At 54.3% G+C, this 20,398-nt stretch overlaps 6 protein-coding genes across 6 annotated transcripts; 4 read left to right on the forward strand and 2 right to left on the reverse strand.

Annotated features, from left to right (window-relative positions):
- Positions 1–1,599: 1,599 nt before the first annotated feature.
- CDEST_14190 (Putative glycoside hydrolase family 31, galactose mutarotase-like domain superfamily) lies at positions 1,600–5,560 on the forward strand (the record flags this gene model as incomplete). Its single annotated transcript, XM_062930346.1, has 10 exons — positions 1,600–1,901; positions 1,969–2,429; positions 2,490–3,453; positions 3,550–3,996; positions 4,069–4,336; positions 4,401–4,442; positions 4,497–4,767; positions 4,838–4,953; positions 5,013–5,180; positions 5,258–5,560. The coding sequence occupies 10 exons, from the start codon at positions 1,600–1,602 to the stop codon at positions 5,558–5,560; spliced, it is 3,342 nt and encodes a 1,113-aa protein (XP_062786397.1).
- A 1,273-nt stretch (positions 5,561–6,833) lies between these two features.
- Positions 6,834–7,994, forward strand: CDEST_14191 (Putative NmrA-like domain, NAD(P)-binding domain superfamily; the record flags this gene model as incomplete). Its single annotated transcript, XM_062930347.1, has 4 exons — positions 6,834–6,878; positions 6,936–7,478; positions 7,523–7,858; positions 7,914–7,994. The coding sequence occupies 4 exons, from the start codon at positions 6,834–6,836 to the stop codon at positions 7,992–7,994; spliced, it is 1,005 nt and encodes a 334-aa protein (XP_062786398.1).
- Positions 7,995–8,757: 763 nt separating this feature from the next.
- CDEST_14192 (Putative NmrA-like domain, NAD(P)-binding domain superfamily) lies at positions 8,758–9,860 on the reverse strand (the record flags this gene model as incomplete). Its single annotated transcript, XM_062930348.1, has 4 exons — positions 8,758–9,210; positions 9,298–9,420; positions 9,479–9,763; positions 9,831–9,860. 4 exons carry the CDS (start codon positions 9,858–9,860, stop codon positions 8,758–8,760), a joined length of 891 nt encoding a protein of 296 aa, XP_062786399.1.
- Positions 9,861–10,666: 806 nt separating this feature from the next.
- Positions 10,667–11,758, forward strand: CDEST_14193 (Putative GroES-like superfamily, alcohol dehydrogenase-like, NAD(P)-binding domain superfamily; the record flags this gene model as incomplete). Its single annotated transcript, XM_062930349.1, has 1 exon — positions 10,667–11,758. One exon carries the CDS (start codon positions 10,667–10,669, stop codon positions 11,756–11,758), a length of 1,092 nt encoding a protein of 363 aa, XP_062786400.1.
- Positions 11,759–14,870: 3,112 nt separating this feature from the next.
- On the forward strand, positions 14,871–15,486 carry CDEST_14194 (uncharacterized protein). The gene is made up of 2 exons (XM_062930350.1): positions 14,871–15,101; positions 15,161–15,486. Exons 1-2 carry the CDS (start codon positions 14,925–14,927, stop codon positions 15,185–15,187), a joined length of 204 nt encoding a protein of 67 aa, XP_062786401.1. The 5' UTR covers positions 14,871–14,924; the 3' UTR covers positions 15,188–15,486.
- Positions 15,487–15,723: 237 nt separating this feature from the next.
- Positions 15,724–18,620, reverse strand: CDEST_14195 (Putative glycine cleavage T-protein/YgfZ). Its single transcript, XM_062930351.1, has one exon. The coding sequence runs from the start codon at positions 18,373–18,375 to the stop codon at positions 15,862–15,864; it is 2,514 nt and encodes an 837-aa protein (XP_062786402.1). The 5' UTR covers positions 18,376–18,620; the 3' UTR covers positions 15,724–15,861.
- Positions 18,621–20,398: the final 1,778 nt, after the last annotated feature.

Below are 20,398 nucleotides of genomic sequence, written 5' to 3' on the forward strand. Positions count from 1 at the left end.
TAGTTGAGGTTGTCACCCTGGACTTGGAGTGACCGCTGCTTGCTTATCCGACCCCCCTTCTCTTCACAAAACTCACAACTCACAAATAACCAGTGACTATCGTGAGACCCCTCTCTTCAATCCACTGCGGAGGCCGGATGCGGATTGTTTGAAACATGTCCGCTCCGTTGGCCAAACGGCAGACTCTGTCTCAGCTCAGCTTCGCCGCGTGGTGAGCTGTCGGGTGGAGTAGCTGAGCGGAGCGGCACGCGAGGCCGGTCCCATTGAGTTTGAGACACCTTCGCGAACGAATGTGGGTGTCTAGCATCCCGTTCGAAGTCTGGGGTAGAAAACGCTCAGACCTGGGACGGTGCGTATTCCGGTGGAGAATGCTTCATCACGGCGTGGAATGCCCCATCTCATGGCCGAGGCGTGCTAATCGCCCGCATGTACGCTGGCTCCTGGGCAGTCGTATGTTGTGAACGCCACCGTTGGAGTTGTTGTAGATACACAAGATTCCTGTACCGAGGGATAGTATCTCGGAGGCATTCGACGGGCAAGTCAGACCAAGTCTACCAGCCGCAATGGAAGTTTTCCAGCCGCTTACCTTGGATCCGGATACTTTGTTCTCCTATCTGCACGATGAGTGTTTTTTCCATGTAATCTTTTCAACACTTAGCTGTCCCAGCGTGGAAATGGGAGTCGAGAAAGATCAACGTCCAGCCCTGGTCAGATAACATAACGACGAGAAGACTCAAGAGCGCGTTGGACTGCCCTTTCCAGCAAGTCGCTTGCTAGTGCTAGTAAGCGTGAGTGTTATTTAGAATTCCCATATGATCTGCCTTGAAATGGGACGGCATTCTGCATCGAGCACCACGCCGAGACATGGCGACCCTATCGAGTGGAACCTTCGAGACGGGCCGCGGTCCGCCCCGGTTTCGGGGTCATGGGGCTGAGGCGATGATTTCCACGCAATTTTTGCCTCTACCGGGTCAAATCCTTGGCTGGGTAGTTTCCAGAAAGCCGGAATCTGAGTTTCCAACGCAACGCGTCTTCCAGATGAATGCGTGCTGGCTACAAACGCTTTCAGCAGCGGGCTGTTCAGGCCTCTCGCCTGAGAAGTGAGGATACGATTTGTCTCAAAATGTCTCCTTCACTGGCAACTCACTTATCTTCAGCTGCGGCCCAAAACGGAATGAATCTGTCTCTCGTATGATGAGAACTGAGATTAGGACGCCACGTGTGCTAAAGAGGACATCCAACGAGGTGGTCGCGCTGTCGTCTCCCGTCGTCTCCATCGTATCAACAGTCGAAGGAATGAAAACGGCGACGAGGAGGGAATGGGGACGCTCAGCTGGACCGTCTTGACCACGAGGGAGACACGTCGTGTTTCTCATCCAATAGATGTGGTTTTGACTCTAGTGTTATTGACTTGTTGTCGTCTTGCTGTGAGAACTTATGGCTCCATCACCAAGTGTTCGGTAAGAGGGCCACAGCCTATATAAGACAAGGAGCACTGGCATCTCATCTCACACATCACCATTCGCGGCTGACATGTCCCTCCTCATTTCTTAATCTTTCACTCACACGTTTAATCTTAATACTCACTCTCATCTCAAAATGGGAGATACCTTGACCGCCACCAAGCTCCGGGACCACTTCATCTTCAAGAAGGCCGACGACTTCTTTCAAGATGAGGTCGACGGCCAGGGGACCGGAATCTCACAGCCGAGCAGGGTGTCATTCAGCGAGGCAGACCAGAACCTCCCCGACGGCCAGCGGAACCCGGCCTGCAACTACGGGCGCATCTTCCGGTTCAATGACGGTTCTCTGCTCCTCGTGCAGTTCCTGAGACCCCGAGTCTGGCGTATCCGCTTCGACCCTCACAACAAGGAGCCGTCTCACTTTACCGACTATAACACGTAAGTTTTCTCACACAGAGAAAGAAAAGAGTGAGTGGCAGCAGATCAACTGAACAAAAAGCCGCAGTCGCACACTCATCCGAGACACCACAACAGAGCTGATCCGCACTCTCGACAAGTGCGAGGAACTCGCCTGGGACGTCCAGATAATAGAGGATGACCAGTACTACATTTTGCAGTCCGTCGTCAAGCGCTCGCCCGTCTCTCCGCCCGAGACGGAGCTCCAGCTTTGGATCTCGCGGAACCCGTTCCAGATCACCGCCGTGAGGGTGCTCAAGAGTCTTGCGCCGGCCGAGGCAAGACCGAGGCCGCAGAACTGTGAGAAGGGGGTAGTCGAGGCGTTGGAGCTCCCCCTGAACGAGGGAATCCGTCCTGCGGTGATCTGGAAGACCAAGCCACGCGGTCTGCTTTACGGCGAGCACTCGGCCGTCCTGTGCTTGGAGAAGTCCATTACGGCGGACTACATGGGGTTCGGAGAGCAGGGCGGCAAGGACCTCTTCAAGAAGAAGACCTACATGAACTATTTCAGTGCGTGCTCTTCTCGTCGTCAATGTTTGGGATACACGACTAACAACCAATTCTCCACAGACTTTGACAACATGAAGTACCAAAACGTCTACGGCCAGGGCCCCTTGGACGACCGTGAGCCGCTGTACCACTCGGAGCCGTACTGGATCGAGGTCGACGCCCAGCCCGGCTACCAGACGCAGATCGGGACCTTCATCGACAACTACTCGCAGATCTGCGTCGACATCGGCATGAAGGACCCAACGCAGCTGCGGGTGGCCACGCGCTTCAACAGCTTCCAGGGCATCTTCGTCGCGGGAGACAGCATCCAGGAGGTCATCCAGCTCTACACCTCCATCGTCGGCAAGCCGAAGCTCAAGCCGCGCTACGTGCTCGGGTACCACCAGGGCTGCTACGGCTACGACACGCAGGAGATGGTCATGGACGCCGTGCGGCAGTACCGGAACTGCGGGTTCCCCCTCGACGGCATGCACATCGACGTCGACATGCAGGACGACTACCGCACCTTCACCATCAACAAGGAGCCGGGCCACTTCCCGAACCCGGAGTGGATGTTCGGCGAGCTGCGCCGGCTCGGTGTCAAGTGCAGCACCAACATCACGCCCTACATCAGCAGCGTCCCCTCGGCGACGTACTCGACCCTCAACGAAGGGCTCAAGAACGAGTACTTCCTCAAGGAGGAGCGCGACCTGGACCCTTCGGCCCCGGGGGCCCACGAGCAGCGGTACCTCCAGTACAGCACCAGCAACGTCGGTTTCACAAACCCCAACACGGACAAGCCGGACTACTGGGACGGCGACGACTACAACTTTGCCGAGAACTTCAACAAGGGCGGCCCGTTCCACGGCGGCGTCTACTACGGGTGGCGGAACGGCCACCCGGGACACTACCCCAACCTGAACAACAAGGAAGTCCGAAAATGGTGGGGGAAGCAGTACGAGTACCTCTTCGAGACGGGGCTGGACTTTGTCTGGCAGGACATGACGAGCCCTTGCATTGCGGAGCAGTACGGTGACATGAAGTCGTGAGTCTCCTCTTTTCCAAACGTAACTCAGTAACTATGCAACACATATATCGTTGATTTACATACGTAGAAAGCTGACACGAAGTTCCGTTGCAGCCTCCCTTTCCGCCTGCTCCTCGATTCCGACGGCTGGTGCGGCGACCCCAGCTCGGCCGAGAAGAAGAAGGCCATCGAGATCTGGTCTCTGTACAGCTACAACCTGCACAAGGCCACGTACCACGGCCTCAACCACCTGCACATGAAGGACGACAAGCAGAAGAACCCCAAGCTCGCGTGGCGCGAGAACCGGCGCAACTTCATCATCGGACGCGGCAGCTTCGCCGGCAGCCACCGCTACGCCGGTCTCTGGACGGGAGACAACTCGTCCACGTGGGAGTTCCTCCGCATCTCAGTCGCCCAGGTCCTCGCCCTGGGCCTGGGCGGCGTCACCATCTCCGGCGCCGACGTTGGCGGCTTCGAGTTCATCGAGGCCGAGAGGAACTATCCGAACCCGGAGTTGATCATCCGCTGGTACGGAGCATACTCGCTTCTGCCGTGGTTCCGGTACGTTTCACCCTCATAGAGGGGTCTACCGCCTATACACACTCTCGATAATGCTGCTGACACCTTACCCAGAAACCACTACACCCGCTATCGCGAGTGGAACGAAGGCGAACGCAAGGGCACGATGAGGAAGGACGGCAAGTGGTTCCAGGAGCCGTACGCGTACCAGCTGCACTACGAGCAGCACAAGGACCAGTTCCAAGGCCGCGAAGGCGAGATCTACAGGGCCGTGCTGCCCACCTGCCGGTATCTGATCCGTCTCCGCTACTCGTTGATGCAGCTGTTGTACGATGCAATGTTCGAGAACATGATCAACGGGCTGCCGATTGCCAGAGCCATGGTAAGTACATGTAGCTGTATTTGGTGAGAGACTCTAGAAGATACTGACTCTACTCTCTACACAGCCCATCACCGACGCCCTCGACCGCTCTCTGTTCAGCAGCGATGTAAGTTGATGGCAACATGTACCAAATGCCAAATCTGTCACTAATCCCATCCAGAACCGCCGCTTCACAAGCTCGCAGTACATGGTGAGAAACGACCTCTTGGTGGCCCCCTGCCTCGTGGGCGACGACAAGCGCAAGAAGAAGTCCCGCAAGGTCTATCTGCCGTACCCCGACTCCTGGTACCCGTTGAATCTGCGGCCCGACGACCCCCTCGGCGCCCCGCTCGGCCCCGCAGCGTCCGGCGGTCAGCGCATCGAGTACGACTGCCGCATCTCGGACGACGAGCGGCAGATCCCCTTCTCGACGCCCATGTATGTCCGTGAAGGTGAGTTGATATGGATATACCTCTACCCGTGCCTTTGAGGAAGAACAGAAGCTCATCGACGCACGTTCAGGCGCCATCATCCCCAAAATCCAGGTCAGAGACTACGTGCCGGACCCTAGCACGACGCCTCAGAACGCCAACCCCATCACCATCCACATCTACCCTGGAAAGGAAGGAAAAGAGAACGTAAGGGCCCTCATATCCTCTGTTAAGACCAAAAAAAAAAACTGAACCCAATATGATAGACGTACGACATGTACCTTGACGACGGCATCTCTAGGGATAGCGCGCCCAAGACCTCGCAGCTTGATGCCAACCCCAGCGACCCGCCTCAGTACGGCGAGGCCCACCACTTTGAAGGTCTCGCGGATGCAAAGGCCAAAGACAAGTACACCAAGGTCCAGTTCAAGCAGGTGAGTGAGCTTTGGAACAAGACGCGCCCTGGTTGGCACTCGAAGACACCACTAACAAACGCGCCCCCCTTTCCCAGACGACCACCAAGAGGCTTGCTGACAACGAGGACGGCGGCACCTACACCCGGCGACTCACGGCCAAGGCCCCCTGGCGGGAATTCGTCACCGAGGCGCCCCAGTACATCGGGACGGACTACAAGTTCGTCTTCTGGCACCGCGGGGCGACCAACCTCAACTCCATCAAGGTCAACGTCGAGCGGACCAGCCTCAACTACGAGATCAACCGGGCCGTCAAGGCGACCGTCGTCACCGTCCCCGTCGCGGACGTCCACACGGAGAGCGGCGTCGACGTCGCTCTCGAGTTCGACGGCGACTTCTAAGTGGCGGGCGTGGTGGCAGTGGCAGTCGAGTAGCAGGGGAGTCTGCGAAGGCGTGTCGATTGTCAAAAAAAAAAATATGTACTTTTCAGAAACCTGGCTTCAACAGACGTCACGTTGCGTGATTTTTAATTTTCACGTGAACGTGATTTGAGTCCATGAATCATGGCACAGAGAAGGCCGGGGTAGGGCAGCTGACGCCGTTGTGTCAGAGGAATCAGCGAGATGTGATCCAATTCAAATAACAACCCTTGAGACGGTGACGGAAAGTGACTAGGTTTAGGCTGTAACCAGAGATTGGAGTAGAATGACAACAAGATTGTAGTGAGACTTGTAAACAGGCATTTAATAGCCTTGCTCCTTCAATCTCGAGGGGCCCAGCAGGGTTCCTTGTGGTAAACCTCTTCCCGCCATGGCTGACATATCTCACGCGATGAGACGCTGCTAGCATGACGTGAGTTAGATATTCGACGCTTATTTCGACATGATCTGACATGCGTTTGTCAACCTTGGCGCCTGTCGTTCTTCGCTGACCACGCCACATCCGTCACCCTCAACGTCAACGATGCCGACACTGGTGGCTAGTATCAACGCACCGTATTTTTTGAGGGGGAGGGGGGTTTGAATCTTTTCTTGTGTGGTTTAAAGTGTGGAAAGAATCGTTTGGAGGGAAGTAGAATCCTCGGCCAGTAGTTGTCTGTTGCTGCAAGCCTTCTGGTCGCCGGCGTTGGGATACACTATGCATGTAAACCATACATTTAGAGACGCCTTCAAACACACAGAATAGCCAACGACAGCACCAGTCAGATTCCAGATAAGCCGTTGCTACTTATCTTTTGGGTTGTTCAATTACTACTAGCTGCTCATGCATAAGCTTATGTTGACCAGTAGTCAGCTTCCCATGTGCGACTCGAGGTGGCCGCTAGTCCGTACGTCCAGTCCGCAGGTCCGCCTCGTTGCCAACAGTTGCTCGGCGCCGATAAGTTCACCGATTACCAATCTGGACCACGACCGCATTCTCCCGTTGGCTTGATTTGTCTACTTTTCCTGACAAATCCGAGGACACGGTCCGTTTCCAGCAGTCGGCTCAACTAACTCCCGTTGGTATGAGGGCGACATTTTTTATTGCTGATGCCACTCCAATATAACAAATACCCTACTCTCATCGGAAAAAAGCATAAATACGCCCTAGTCTCGGTTTTCATACAAATTGTTCAATCGATTGATAGATACAATACCTTCTCGTTTCGAATCTTTAGAACAAAATCACATCACCATGTCGTCGAAGCTCATTGTAATTTGTGGTGTGACTGGCAACCAAGTGAGTTTTCAGTTATCGTGATACCGAACAACTACTCTCTAACACACAGTAAAACAGGGCCGGTCAGTGGCGGAAGTGTTTCTCAAAGAAGCTGGCTGGAAAGTCCGCGGAATCACCCGCGATGCAACGAAGCCGGACAGCGTGGCCCTGGCGTCCAAAGGCGTGGAAGTCGTGGAGGGGGACTTGAATGACGTCGAGACTCTAAAAACAGCTTTCCGAGGAGCCAACGTCATCTTCGGCAACACGATTTTCCCCGTCGAGCTGGCCGTAACCTCATCACCACAGCTCAGACCCGACCAGTCCCTTGGAGAGTGGTGTTACGAGCTCGAAATCCAACAAGGCAAGAATCTCGTCGATGCCGCCGCCGAGGTGGACTCCCTTGAGGTCTTCATCTGGTCCACGCTCTCGGCGGCTCAAAAATGGTCGGCCGGGAAGTACAAGAACATCTTCCACTTCGACTCCAAGGCGGCTGTGGTGGAGTACATCGAATCCGCCTACCCTAGCTTGTTCAAGAAGACGTCTTTGCTGGAAATGGGACTCTTCATGACGAACTGGAAGATGGGCGAGGTCAACATTCCGTGGAAAAAGGCAACTATTTTTGTTCCAATGATGCTTTGATCGTTTCCTGGCTAACGCTCAAACAGCGCAAAGACGGCACCATGGTGCTTCGCATGCCCGGCAGCGGTGCACAGCCGATCCCGCACGTCCTCGTCGACGAGACGGGGCTCTACGTCAAGGCTCTTGTGCAAGCGCCCCCGGCTACACACCTGCTAGCATGTTCGGAGCTAATGACCTGGCCGGAGTATGTCAAGCTGTGGAGCAAGGCCCTGGGGGTCCCCGCCGTCTTTGAACGATTCACTCTCGACGACATGGACAAGCTCGGCCCGGGAGGCTTCGGCATCGAGATCGGAGAGATGCACGCCTACGCCATGGAGTTTGGATACTGGGGAGGAAACCCGTCCATCGTTCTCCCAGCCGACGTGAGTTTGAGCATGAACATTTGCGGTGTATGTGGCGGATGCTTACAGTGCCTAGCTCGGACTCGAGGGTCAAACAACGTCCGTCGAGGACTACATTAAGCGAGAGGACTGGTCTGAGTTGTTGGCCAGGCCTTGACGAATCTCAGTCGTGGGCAGAAGAAGACCATAACGTGTGTGGTAGGTAGGTAGGCCGGCGAGAGCAACTATTTGTGAATACGAGGATGCAAAGGGTGTGGCTGGTACAGCAAATTTAGTTTGATGCCCTGTCGTTATCAAGATCGAGAGTATTTGATGGGTGCTCAGGGAGAAAGACCGTGGCTAAATGAGATTCTGATGGCGACCCAGCCTACTGTATTTTTGATTACCATCCGTACCGCTTCACAGACACCTAACTGTCTATTATTGATTATATTTTAAAACCGGACTTGTGCGGATGGAGGTACCGCTCACTAATCATAGCAGCTCGACGTCATCATTCAGCATCTCCCTAGACGATGTGTGCATGAATCCATCGCACACATTGAAACCTCTAACATTTGCCCCCGTAACATTTGCCCCCGTTTTCACTTAAACTCGTTCTTTCATGCGAAAAGGCGGTAAAGTCAGCAAGTGAGAAGCACGCAGGGCAAAAACCGCGAGTTCTCTAGCCGACATTTTAATGACTGGCTGGATAGTGTTCTGTTTCTCATCTCATTAATTAGATAGACACAGAAACGTTGTTGCCAGGCCACAATATGCCCACTGTGGTGTTTGAGAACTGCCTTGAACCGACCAAGCTGCAGGAACCTTTGTCTCAACTCGCTGAACCCAGAGCGACGCAGAACAAGCTTCACTGGCACCGGATAATCTACAGCCATTGATCTCTTGATTTTACGTCTCAAACCACAAGGAGTGACCATTTACAGCCCGAGAACCTCTCTAACCGTCTCTTCAACGCTCTCGTTCTCCAAGCCCAAGCGCTGGTTCCAAATGCCACCCTTGACGTTACTATGATCCTCCAGTCCACCCTCGCCCAGAACCAGGGCCATGATCAGAGCAGATCCGCCTCCCGCAAAGTCGCCTTTGCTGAACTTGGTGGAACCGTCCTCTCGGATAGCCTGAGAGCTGACCTCATTCACCTTCCATGCCTGGCCAGTTAGTTTCTCCAAAACGGCGAGGACCTCCGCCTGGGTCGTGGTAAAGGACTCGACGAAAACCAGCTGATTCTTGGTTTCGACCGGGTGATGCAGGACCGATACAATGGCGCGTCCAATCTGTGCCATGTTACTGGTCGTGAACCGAGTTTTGCCGCCGTCGACCAGGGTCACAGTCTTATTCGCGAGGTCGAAGCCGGTCATCCCCTGCTTGAGCCCCTAAAGCACCACGGATCTTGTCAGCCTGGTGGAGTCACTCGCTCGGGTCGGTCATCCAAGACGAGAGCCCTGGTGAGGGAATCTTACCCAGTCGAAGAATGGACCGGTGATAATGGCAGTCCAGCTGATCTGGGCTTCCTTCGTCGCAAGCCATTCAAGCTGGGCTTTCTTGGGCTGGAAGAATGGAACAGCTGCGAGTACGTCGTCGGACTTTCACTCCGTGTTAGATGAGACCAAACCGTTCGCTGCCGGTGAAACTAGTACATACCAAAGAGTCCGAGCCGTATTCGCTGGGAATGAAGCGCTTAACGCCGGCCTTGATGGCTGCCTCCGCAATCTTGGTTTGCTCCCCAAGCGCAATGATGGGCAGCATGCTCACAACAGCATCTTGGCCCTTGAGTACCTTTTCAAGCGACTCGGCGCTGTAGTCGCTTTTGATGACTTTGGCCCCATCGGGAAAAGTTGCCGACGAACCTTGTCGACTGAGGATCGTCACATCGAGATCGGATTTGAGCAGCTGAGGCAGTACGCCGGCGCCGACGTTGCCGCTGGCCTTCCACGGACATCCGATTAGGCTCTCAACGGGACCAAATAAGGGACGGATATCGATTAATACTTACACCAACGACAGTTACTTTTTTGAGAGACATGTTCGGAATGATGGGGTGATTTTATACAATGAGAAATGGTTAATCACTGAGCTCGCCCAAGATCCAAGAGACCCTTCACCATTCAAGTAGAACGCCAAATTCGCATTTGTATAGCGAGTCTAATTACTGATTACCGGTATCCTTCGTGATCATAAAAGAGTCGTTCTCCTTGGATGACAAGCCGCATGAAGGCCGTTGGAACTTTGGTTCCCATTCCGTCCTGCGTACTCCCAATAGACGTGTTGACGGCGTCCGTCACCCCGAATGGGCGTTACTATATCCGTCCCGTCGGCATTCACCCAATAGTTAGGCCGAGACCAGTGAGCTCGAAAGTTTCGTGGCTGGGTGGATTAGTGAACATTAAATGTCCCAATCGGCCTAGACCACAGCTCTAAGCGGGCATTGCGGCTCGTTTATTTTGGCGTGTCTTCTGGTTGTAAGGAGGTCTTGGTAAAGCGCTCTTGATTATCTGATCACAAAGGTAGATCCAGTATTACTACATTGCGGCACAAACGTTTGCCCGGAGTACACAGGACGGAACAGATGCGGCTGCTCTATTACAAATCTCCGTTCGGTCTCTGTTACGGCATGCGCTTAGCGTTGCAGTCACTTCGACTCGAGTATTTTACTGATTGTTGATCCCATCCTTGAGAGATGTACATGACACAAGATATCTCTCGCTTTAGCACTTTTCCCAGTCGGATCTCAGCCTTTTAACATCGCCAGTATTATCCCCACAGACAACAATAGCAACGACTTAGTACACAGGCACTTCGTCATTCATCCAAGCAGCCGAAATAGACACAATGAAAGCTTTGGTTTCGAATCGGAGCATCGCCGCCCGGCTTTTCAACCACAGCACTGGAAAATCAGGCTTCAAAGGCGCTCACGTCATCGATGTCCCCAGGCCCAAGATCACAGGACAGGAGATCCTCGTCAAAGTCAAGGCCGTCGCCCTAAACCCCAGCGACTACAAGCACATCGACGTGATCTCCCCCAAGAATTGCATCCTCGGATGCGACTACGCCGGGGAGGTCGTCGAGGTCGGGCCCTCGGCAAAAACGTCTTGGAAGGTCGGTGACCGGGTCGCCGGCGTCGTCCACGGCGGGCTCTACCACGATCGCGGCGCGTTTGCCGAGTACCTCAAGACGGAGGCCGATGTGGCATGGAAGATCCCTTCAGGTGTCAGCGACGAGGAGGCAGCAACCTATGGTGTTTCGGCCGTGACGGCCGTATTGGCGCTGAACGTTCATCTCGATATCCCTTGGCCCGACGAAGCGATCCAAAGCCAAGAACCAACGGCCTCGACGTCCCAGAAGCGGACGATCCTCATCTACGGGGGTTCCACGAGCGCTGGGCTTTTTGCAATCCAGCTTGCCAAAAGGGCCGGGTATACTGTCGTGACCACGGCATCACCGCATTCCTACGACCTAGTTAAGCGGTATGGCGCCGACAAGGTCTTCAACTACCGATCGGACAACTGGGTTAAGGAGGTCTCTTCGGCCTACCCCGACATCACCATTGCTCTGGACTGCATCTCCGAAAAGGGCTCCGGCCCCTCCACCGCGCAAGTGCTCAAGGCCAAGGGCGGGAAGATCGTGACCTTGCTGGATCAAGGAGAGTCCAACGTCTCTGGTGTCAAGTACGACATGATCATGCTCTACACCGTGTTTGGGAAAGAGTTTGCCTGGCTGCCGCCAGTGGGACCCAAATTTCCAGTCGATACGAAACACCGAGCGGCCCTTGTGCGGTTTTACGCCAGTCTGCCGCAGCTCACCGATGCCATCAAGCCACCCCCGATTCAAGCGTTCGATGGTGGAATCGACGTCCTGCTCGAGAAAGTGGACCTTTTACGCCAAGGGAAAGTGTCTGGAACCAAATTGGTAGTCAGGTTTTGAAAGCAAATGGAGCTGCAGGGTTGTCAGCAATGTTCAAACAGGCTTTAACGTGTTGAACTGTGTCTTTGTGCATGTGAATCAGTAGCATGGAAGTTATGTTCTTCTGGGCTCCCGCCCTCAAGTTGCTACGTATGCAAAATTGATTCAATCTGTTGTATTTCACCTGCCTCATAAACACCTACTGCAGCGAATGATTCGTGTTTCTACTGGTGAGAGATTTGAAAGGTCAACAAGCCGGATGCTAACTTACTGCTACCATCTCGAGACAACAGTGACTGTGCTTTGTAACATACCATATAAATATGGTTCTTCAACACTGAAAGATGGAGCGTTTTCGAAAGACAATAAACCAGACTGTCAACATCACCAGGGCTATAGCTTAGAAGCAAGAATTGCAACTACGCCACACAGGCACAGCTTTGGAGCAGCCTACAAAAAGTTTTACAAGTTGAATCATCTCTCAAAGGTGCTCATCTACGCGCAAAATCATAGCAAGAAAAGAACCACAATCGGGAGACAGACTGACTTCTACTAGCAGCCGCCATGCTTGAGAAACTCGACCAGAAACGCGACGAAAACCTTCGCGATGAGAGGGAGAAACAAGAGCAGGAAAATCGCCAAAGACAGGACACTATGGACGCTACAATTCAGGTGAGCACTATCCCTCCTTACGTGACAGGCATCGTGTAGGAAAAACATGTGTTCCAAGGGCGCATGCACCAAGACTGCTTGAAATTTCTCGGACTCGGTTCGGTGCTAAAACATACTTCTTTTCCGCAGGAAATTCTCGAAAGCGCCAATCTGGAGATTATACGAGAACAGCTAAGAGAGCGTGTGAGAGAGCTTTGATGAGCAAGAGAGACAACTGCGAGAGTAAGAAGCAGAGCGACAGGAAACAGAGCGGCAAGAGAGGGAGCAGCAGGAAACAGAGCGACAAGAGAGAGAGCAGCGAGAAAGAGAGCAACAGGAGAGAGCACGCGAGGACGAGAGCCAGTCTCACAAGCGCAGGCGCTACAACTAGGATGATTGTACTGCTGGAGAACGGGAGTTCAAATGGATGAGGCTGGCAGCCTCTAGGCTTTGAGCCTTGGGAGGTACAAAAGAATGATTTCGGAAAACAAGAAAACGACCAGAAACAAAACAACAAAGTACAATCAAAACTAGTTTACAATTACAGCTTGCCTCGTAAAGATTGTGTCGTTTTTGCTAATGTATAGTGAGGGGCTGCGAGAGTGCGTTGTTTGGAACTAGGAGGCGTTCACTCGACGCCGGACGGCAAAGAGATCAATGAACCACCAACCTCTGCAAACTTGATATCATGATTTCTGTTGAATAGTCTGCTAAAGATTTTTATTTTATTTTTTATTTTGCTAGCTTTTGGCTCGTTAACGAAATTAAGAGCCAATACCAAAGGCTGGGCTACTCTTCACGTCGATGGTGATGATGATATTGGATCATGCACCAAGCTGGTTATCTTGGCCAATGAATCTGTTGAACCGCAAAGGTTTGCATCAGCACAGTCGCACATCCCTATATAAACAATCATGTCATCATAACTACCACATACGACCATACCCACTGGAGAACTCGGGATCCCGTCCGCTCTCCCATAGATAAGCCAGTGAGGGCCGGATTAGTAGTTGGGTCGGTGACGACCAGCGAATACCTGGTGTTGTATGTTTCTTTTTGTTCTTTTGACGTTCATCAACGTCTACCATGCGGAGAAAGGATAATGAACCACTCAGACGGGCCTAAAAGTTCGTATTGCAAGCAATGTTAGGCGGATTTTAGACTAGCACATCGGTGATAGCGGAAGCAGAAGCCGTTATCTTACAAAATTTTTAACAACTTGATAGATGGGCGAAGAGCTTCTGGGTGAAGCTCAAAGCCCAGCTCCGGCAAACCCGGAGCTTGACCGCGGGTCTAGCCCGTGACAACAGGATGCATGGTATTTAACTAAGCTTTTAAACGGTTACGACGGGTTGGTATTAATTTACAGGCTGGTTTGGCATTGAGCAAATAAAACTTGAGTTCTCAGAAAGGGTGTTATGGGCCAGGTTCGCGCTTGAGTTCTCAGGTCCGGAGCCCGAGGGGACCCGAGGCATGAGAAGCGCTTGGGAGTGCGTACAGCCCTCATCGTAGAGTAATCTTTCCTCATCTCAGAATAGCTAATGCGTGACACCTCTAAGCGGAGCAGACAGGGGTTCAGCTTGTCTCATTGCAAAGTCAAACACATAGGCAATCTAACAAGTTCCGCAAGCAATTGAACGGCCAGCCACGAGGTTATACGGCCATCTATCCTTGTTGGCGAGCACATTTACAGTTACCAACGGCACCACGACTCCTAATTACCAACTGACTTCCATTGGTCTCGGAAGCAATCACTAAACTGTGCTTCCTACCCAGCTCGAATAAATGACTTGCAGATCGTCAGTAGCGCCTACCACGTCATGAACGCTCAACAAGTATCCCTGGACAAATCCGTTTTTCAAAACAACGAGGATCACCAAGTTCAATTTTGGGATCCAAGACCACTTCAGCATTCCCATGCTTGGATTGAGTTTATCCTACCTCACAGCGAGATCTGTGTCTGGGGACCCCCTGGGTAGATTGAGGATTTCAAGCTCACTCTGTAGCGCCCCGGGTGACTTTGGCGTAGTTTTATTGCTTGTGTTTTGTCTGTATAGGTATGTTGAATTGGTACATCTCTACGGCTGCGATGCGGATGACCCCGGTCATCCTAGTGATCTCTCCATGCCTCGGGGTAAAGCGGGCAAAGTCTTGCCGGAAGAAACTTGCGGCTTGGGCTTATCAAGGTGAAAAAAGTTCGGAGAAACATATGAATGATCAAACCATTGCATCACTGATACCGCTGGTCGAGGCCGAGGGCATTGACGGGCGAGTGTCTCAGAAGTATAATATATTGAATGCAGAGTCTTTTCCTGGAAGTCAGTCTACATGGAGAGTCCGAGTTGCTCGCATAGCGACACTGCGAATGCGAGGAGGCAGACTGTCCTGATGAGACCGACGAGACATATTTAAGCCGTAAAACATTTAAGATCACATATCTCGACTGACATATCAATCTTGCTCCTCAGCTGTTCGACAGTCATACGCTTTTACTCTTAACACACCATCAGTTACCAGAATCCTCAACGATATCAAGATGCGATTCCATCTTGTTGTTGCTGCCTTCTTCGCTTCTGTGACTTTGGCAGACCCCGCCGTCAAGCAGCTCAACCCCCTTGACCACCCAAAGCTTGTTGGTCGTCCCAAGGGAGACCCGTCCCATTCCGGTGGAAGCTGTTGTTCTCATGACCCTGGCGTTTGCCAGCCTTCTTGTGTAAGTAGTGGTCTTTGAAACAAGGTGATAAACGCCAGAAAAACTGATCATCATTCAAGTGCCCGATTGGATGTCCAAAGCTGTAGGAGAGATAGGCACCTTGGATCGTTTCAGGACCCGTCTGCCGGACTCCCAATGATGCGACTGTTGGCCCAGCTTGTAATGTTATCTAGATGGGCCAAGGGGCGACTGGTACATCTGCATTTACTCGATTGTCACAAGTTGTTTGCAAAGCAAAGGCTGTAACACAAACCTACCCAAGAGCAACTGAGTGTACATGCGGAGAGAAGTCTACTACATCCAACATATGACTTTTGTTAAATATAGACCCAATCCTTCCCTGATGAAGAATTGAGTAAAGTAAAAACTTCGAGGACAATGCCACATCTGAGATAGTTAGTCACAGACAAAAGCCAACGCAAGGCGTTTGTTATCCATACTAATCCAGAAAGCCTCCCATTATGCTCCCTTACCACCTTGATGCCATCCAACCTCCATTCTTAGATAGTCACAATGCAATAAATGCATGAGATAAACCCCAAACAAGCTGGTGACAAACATTTACCTGACGATTGTGTCACAAAGTCGGGGTGGGAACGTACAGTCATGATACCGAAAGACAGTTAACCACAAGCGTTTATCATAAAATCATCTCTTCCTAGATATGCTTCCTCGTTGAATTCCAATGCCATTCTAAATCAGAGCCATGTTTCGCTATCATTAAATTTAAACAAACATCATCATCATGGAGACTCGGCGATCAGAGGCGTGACCTGATGGGCACGCGCTTCGTCGTCGCCGACGACGAGCCTGCTGCCGAGACGCCTACTGGAGCCTTGCGCAGTGGCTCTGCCGTGACGGTTGCCTTGATCCGCCGCCCGAAGTACTCAATTTCAACACCTGAACCTTCTTTCACGGTGCTGGGCAGATAGGTGTACGCGATGGGCTTGCCGATGGTGTATCCGAAGGCGGCATTTGTGACGTACCCAACGGCTTTCCCGTCGAGGAAGACAGGTTCCTTGCCCAAGACGACCGAGCGGCCGTCATCGACGGTGAGGCAGCGCAGTTGCCGGGACGGTGTCTCCTTTGATAACCTCGTGATGGCATCGTAACCGACGTAACCCCGCTTCTTCGTGTCAATGGCGAAGCCGAGGCCGGCCTCGAAGGGGTTGTGCTCCGTGGTGACGTCGACGCCGTAAGTCCGGAATCCCGCCTCAAGCCGGAGGGCGCTGAAAGCACTCCGGCCCGCTGCGATAATCCCCTGTGGCTGGCCAGCTTGCCATAGGGTATCCCAGAGGCGCGGGCCATTCTCCGCACTGGAGTAGATCTCCCACCCTGGCTCGCCGACGAAGGACAGGCTGATGACGGTGACGGGGATGCCGGCGATGATGGCAGACTTGACGCGGGATTGAGGCATGTCCCTGAGGTTGTCGGAGCTGATGCCGGCGACAACCTCGGCCGCCCGAGGGCCCCAGAGCCCGATGCCACTCGTTCCGCCGGTGGTTTCACGGACCTGGACGAACTTTGTCGGAGATTTTTCCGTCTGGAGACGAGCCTCCCGGGACAAGTAGGCGAGGTCGACAGGCCCGTTGACGGCCAGCTGGAACAAATCGCGGCGGAGTCTGGCGACAAAGATGTCGCTGAGAACGCCGCCCTGCTCGTCCAAAAGAAGCGTGAACGAGACGGTTCCCGGCTCCTTCGCCATGTCACTCGTCGTCAGCCGTTGAAGCAGGTCAAAAGACCCCGGGCCAGATATTTCCAGACGGCGAATGGGAGTGAGGTCGTACATGGCCACGGCGGTCCGCGTCTTCCACGCTTCCGCAGCAGCTATCGGCGAGTAGTACCTGGCAGACCAAGCGTCGCGCTCTCTGGGCTTCCACTTGTCGGGCAACAGGCCAAGAAGGTTCTCGTTGGCCTCATACCACTGCGGACGCTCCCAGCCGCCCGCTTCGAGGAAGTAGGCGCCGAGTTCCTTCTGGCGGGCGTGGAAAGGGCTGACGCGGAGGTTGCGAGGGGATTCGCGCGGCTGGAGAGGATGCAGGATATCGTAGACCTCGACGAAGTTCTGCGTCGAGACCTCCTTGACGTACTCGGGAGCGAGCTGGACCTGCTCGAAGCGCGAGATATCGCACTCGGAGAGGTCAACCTCGGACTTGCCGGTGGTGAGGAGCTGGGCAACGGCGCGCGCGACGCCGGCCGAGTGCGTCACCCAGACGGCCTCGGCGACGAAGAAACCCTCGAGATTGGGCGCCCGGCCGACGAGGGGACCGCCATCCGGGGTGAATGACATGATGCCGTTGAAGCCGTGCTCGATCTCGCTCTCTGCGAGGGCCGGGAGGAGCTTTTTGGTAAGCTCCCACGCCGGCGCGAAGTCGTCCGGCGTGAAATCGAGGCGGGACGGCATGTTGTGCTCGTCGACCTGCTTGGGGGTCTCGCCCAGCGAGGCGGCGACCACCGGCAAGGGGCGGTGGCCGTAGTAACCGATGCCGTACTGTTCGCCGTGCTCACGATAGTAGAGATCGCGGTCCTGGTGCCGGAGGATCGGGAGTTGGGCGCCGTTCGCGGCGAGCTTCTTCCCCTTCTGCGCCGGAACGGGCTTCGTCTTTGCGTACTGGTGTCCGACGGGGAGAAGGGGGATGGGGAGGTCGACCATGGCGCCGACCTCGACGCCCCAGAAGCCGGCACAAGAGAGGACTAGATCGGCGGGTATGACGCCGTTTCTTGTCGCCACCCCCGTGACGCGTCCGCCGCTCTGCTCGATGCCGGTGACCAGGGTGTGCTCGAGATACCGGACGCCGGCCTCGCGGGTGCGTTGGATGAGCAGCTGGACGGCGTTGGCGGCCAGCGCCAGACCGTCGGAGGGAATGTGCAGGCCGCCGAGGACGACGTCGGTGCTCAGCAGAGGGTAGATGCTCTTGCACTGGTCGGCGGTGAGGAGACGGGCCTCGATGCCCCATGAGGAGGCGTATCCGTGCTTGCGCTTGAGCTCCTCGAGCCTCTCGGGCGTCTCCGCCACCTCGAGGCCGCCGACCTGGTTGAAGCAGCCTATGGACAGTAGCTTCTGGACGGTGTACTTGGCAAAGGAGCTGAGCGTCTTGGAGCCGGTCGTCTGGAACACGAGGCCGGGCGCGTGGGACGTCGAGCCGCCCGGCATGTTCAGCGGCCCCTGTTCGACGACGGTGATGTTGGTCCATCCCCGGGCAACCAGCTCGTCGGCGATGTTGGTGCCGACGATGCCGGCCCCGATGATGACGACGCGCTGGGAGGGATCCATGATGATGGAGGGGGCGGAAGGGGACCTGCTTGGAGTACACCAGCCAGAACTCAGCTGCCAGTTAAAAAAGGTGTTATTCTGGTGATGATTTTGCGAGAGAAGATGAAAGGGCCGTCAGGAAATAACATCTCAAACCAGCTGTGTATGTACAACATATCTTCAGTCAGTTGCAAGACGACTTATAAGTCACAATGATCCCGTCTCGATTACCCCAATGCAGCCTAGCATCATTATCGTACAATCCGTGCGGGGAAAGCAGCAGCCGGAAACTGAAGAATGACTGACAAGAGACGCTTTTGCGCTCGATAAACATTAGCCGTCGCCGCCAGGCGTGCCCCCCCCCCCCAGTATCTCCAAGATAGGCGGTCACATGATCGGTTTCTCGAAGCCGATGCCGTCCGTGTTTGCCGGACGCGCGTGGGTTTACGGGGCACACTCACTCGACAAGTCGACACCATCTCACCTCCGTCAACCACCACAAACCTCAAGGCTTATCGCCACATGGGCTCTTTGCAGACCAGAGATAGAGCAGCCCCAAACGCCGCCGCCGCCGTCGCTCACACTTGGTCTGGGAAATCCGGACCCCCCGGGGGGTCAGACCAGTGAAGCCGGGCAGGGCGAAAGTGCTCCGCTCCGAGATCGGTCTTTTGGGCCGCTTCAGCACGGATCATACCCCGCCACATCGTCTTCCCGGGTGTCGTCGTTCTTATCAGTTGCCATCGCGATCTGCTTGATACGTCTCACGGTTCATCGAGATGGAGATAACGTCAACGGATCCAGAGGAAATGTTTCATCTCACGTCTTGGGCATCAACCGAGTCCCTCCCCCCCCCCTCGTCGATGGGCGTTGGACATCATCCAGTGCGCCTTTCCCACTCTCTTCTCTCCTATGGACATGAACACTGTGTGGCATATTTCATCCTTTACGCGGTCGTGCTTTGGAGTGAGTTTGCATAGAAAACACGCCCAGATATGGCCCGTGTCGTGGCATGGGACTGGCTTGGGCGGATCGCTTGGTGGATCGTGATGCCGTAGGGACGTGCAGTCGCCCAAGTCTCGTTATATCACTGAGACCCGGCTTGTCATCCTATGCAGACTGATGAGTGTTGATTGCACGGGACTGAGTGACAGTGAGAGCGAGCGAGAACTCCCGAACAGTGACCTACGACGGCATCCCCCGGCTTGACGATGCGTTGGACCCCAAGCATATCGGAAACGTTCTCCTGCCCCTCGCAACGCTTATCGCAGCCGGGCGCTGTTCGACTCGTATTGGCGGAATCCTCATGTCACGATGCGCTGGCATGCGAACCCAAATCCAGCGTGCATGGCGCACCGGACTGGCAGCCAGCACCCTTGGCGGTTGCTTTCGAGCCGAGTCATGGCCCTTGCAACCTGAAAATACTTATCATAGGTGATTGCAGTGGTTGAGAATCCAGCGAGACGATACAACGGAGAGATTGGGGTTTGAGCGAAAACTTATTAGCGGTGCAACTTATCGCTCAGTCACTCGCTCACTCACTCGCTCCCTCAGTCACTCATTCACATCAGCATCAAAGGGGCAAAACAACACAGAAACGGTAAGTCTCTCGGACTTCTACGGGGCCCGCAACGGTCTGGCCGAGGACCCTGAATTTGGGATGCATGAGAAGCAAAGAAGCCAACCTTGGCGGTTGGATGACTCGAGAGTTGAGAGGGGTGGTCGGGGGAGATGAACACCCCCTCACACCCATGACCTTTGTGACTTGTCACGATGTGTGTTGAACCGATTCCTCCTGGTCCGAAAGCTTCATCGTGGCCCCCCAACAGAAACCGCCGAGTCTAGAACCTTTCCACCGGACCCATTCTCCGAAAACATTGCTGCCCGGTGTCTGACCCTGGCTCCCCAGCAGCGACACCTAAAACACCCCCTCCCCCTCCCTTGCTCGCCCGCCCTCTTCAGAAACCGTGGAAGCGTCCAAGATGAGAAACCGGACCCCTGTTTTCCCCGCATGATCCACCGCATTTGGGGTATCACCAGGAGCGCC

This window comes from Colletotrichum destructivum, chromosome 9 (genome assembly GCF_034447905.1).
Source record: "Colletotrichum destructivum chromosome 9, complete sequence".
Taxonomy (NCBI): domain Eukaryota; kingdom Fungi; phylum Ascomycota; class Sordariomycetes; order Glomerellales; family Glomerellaceae; genus Colletotrichum; species Colletotrichum destructivum.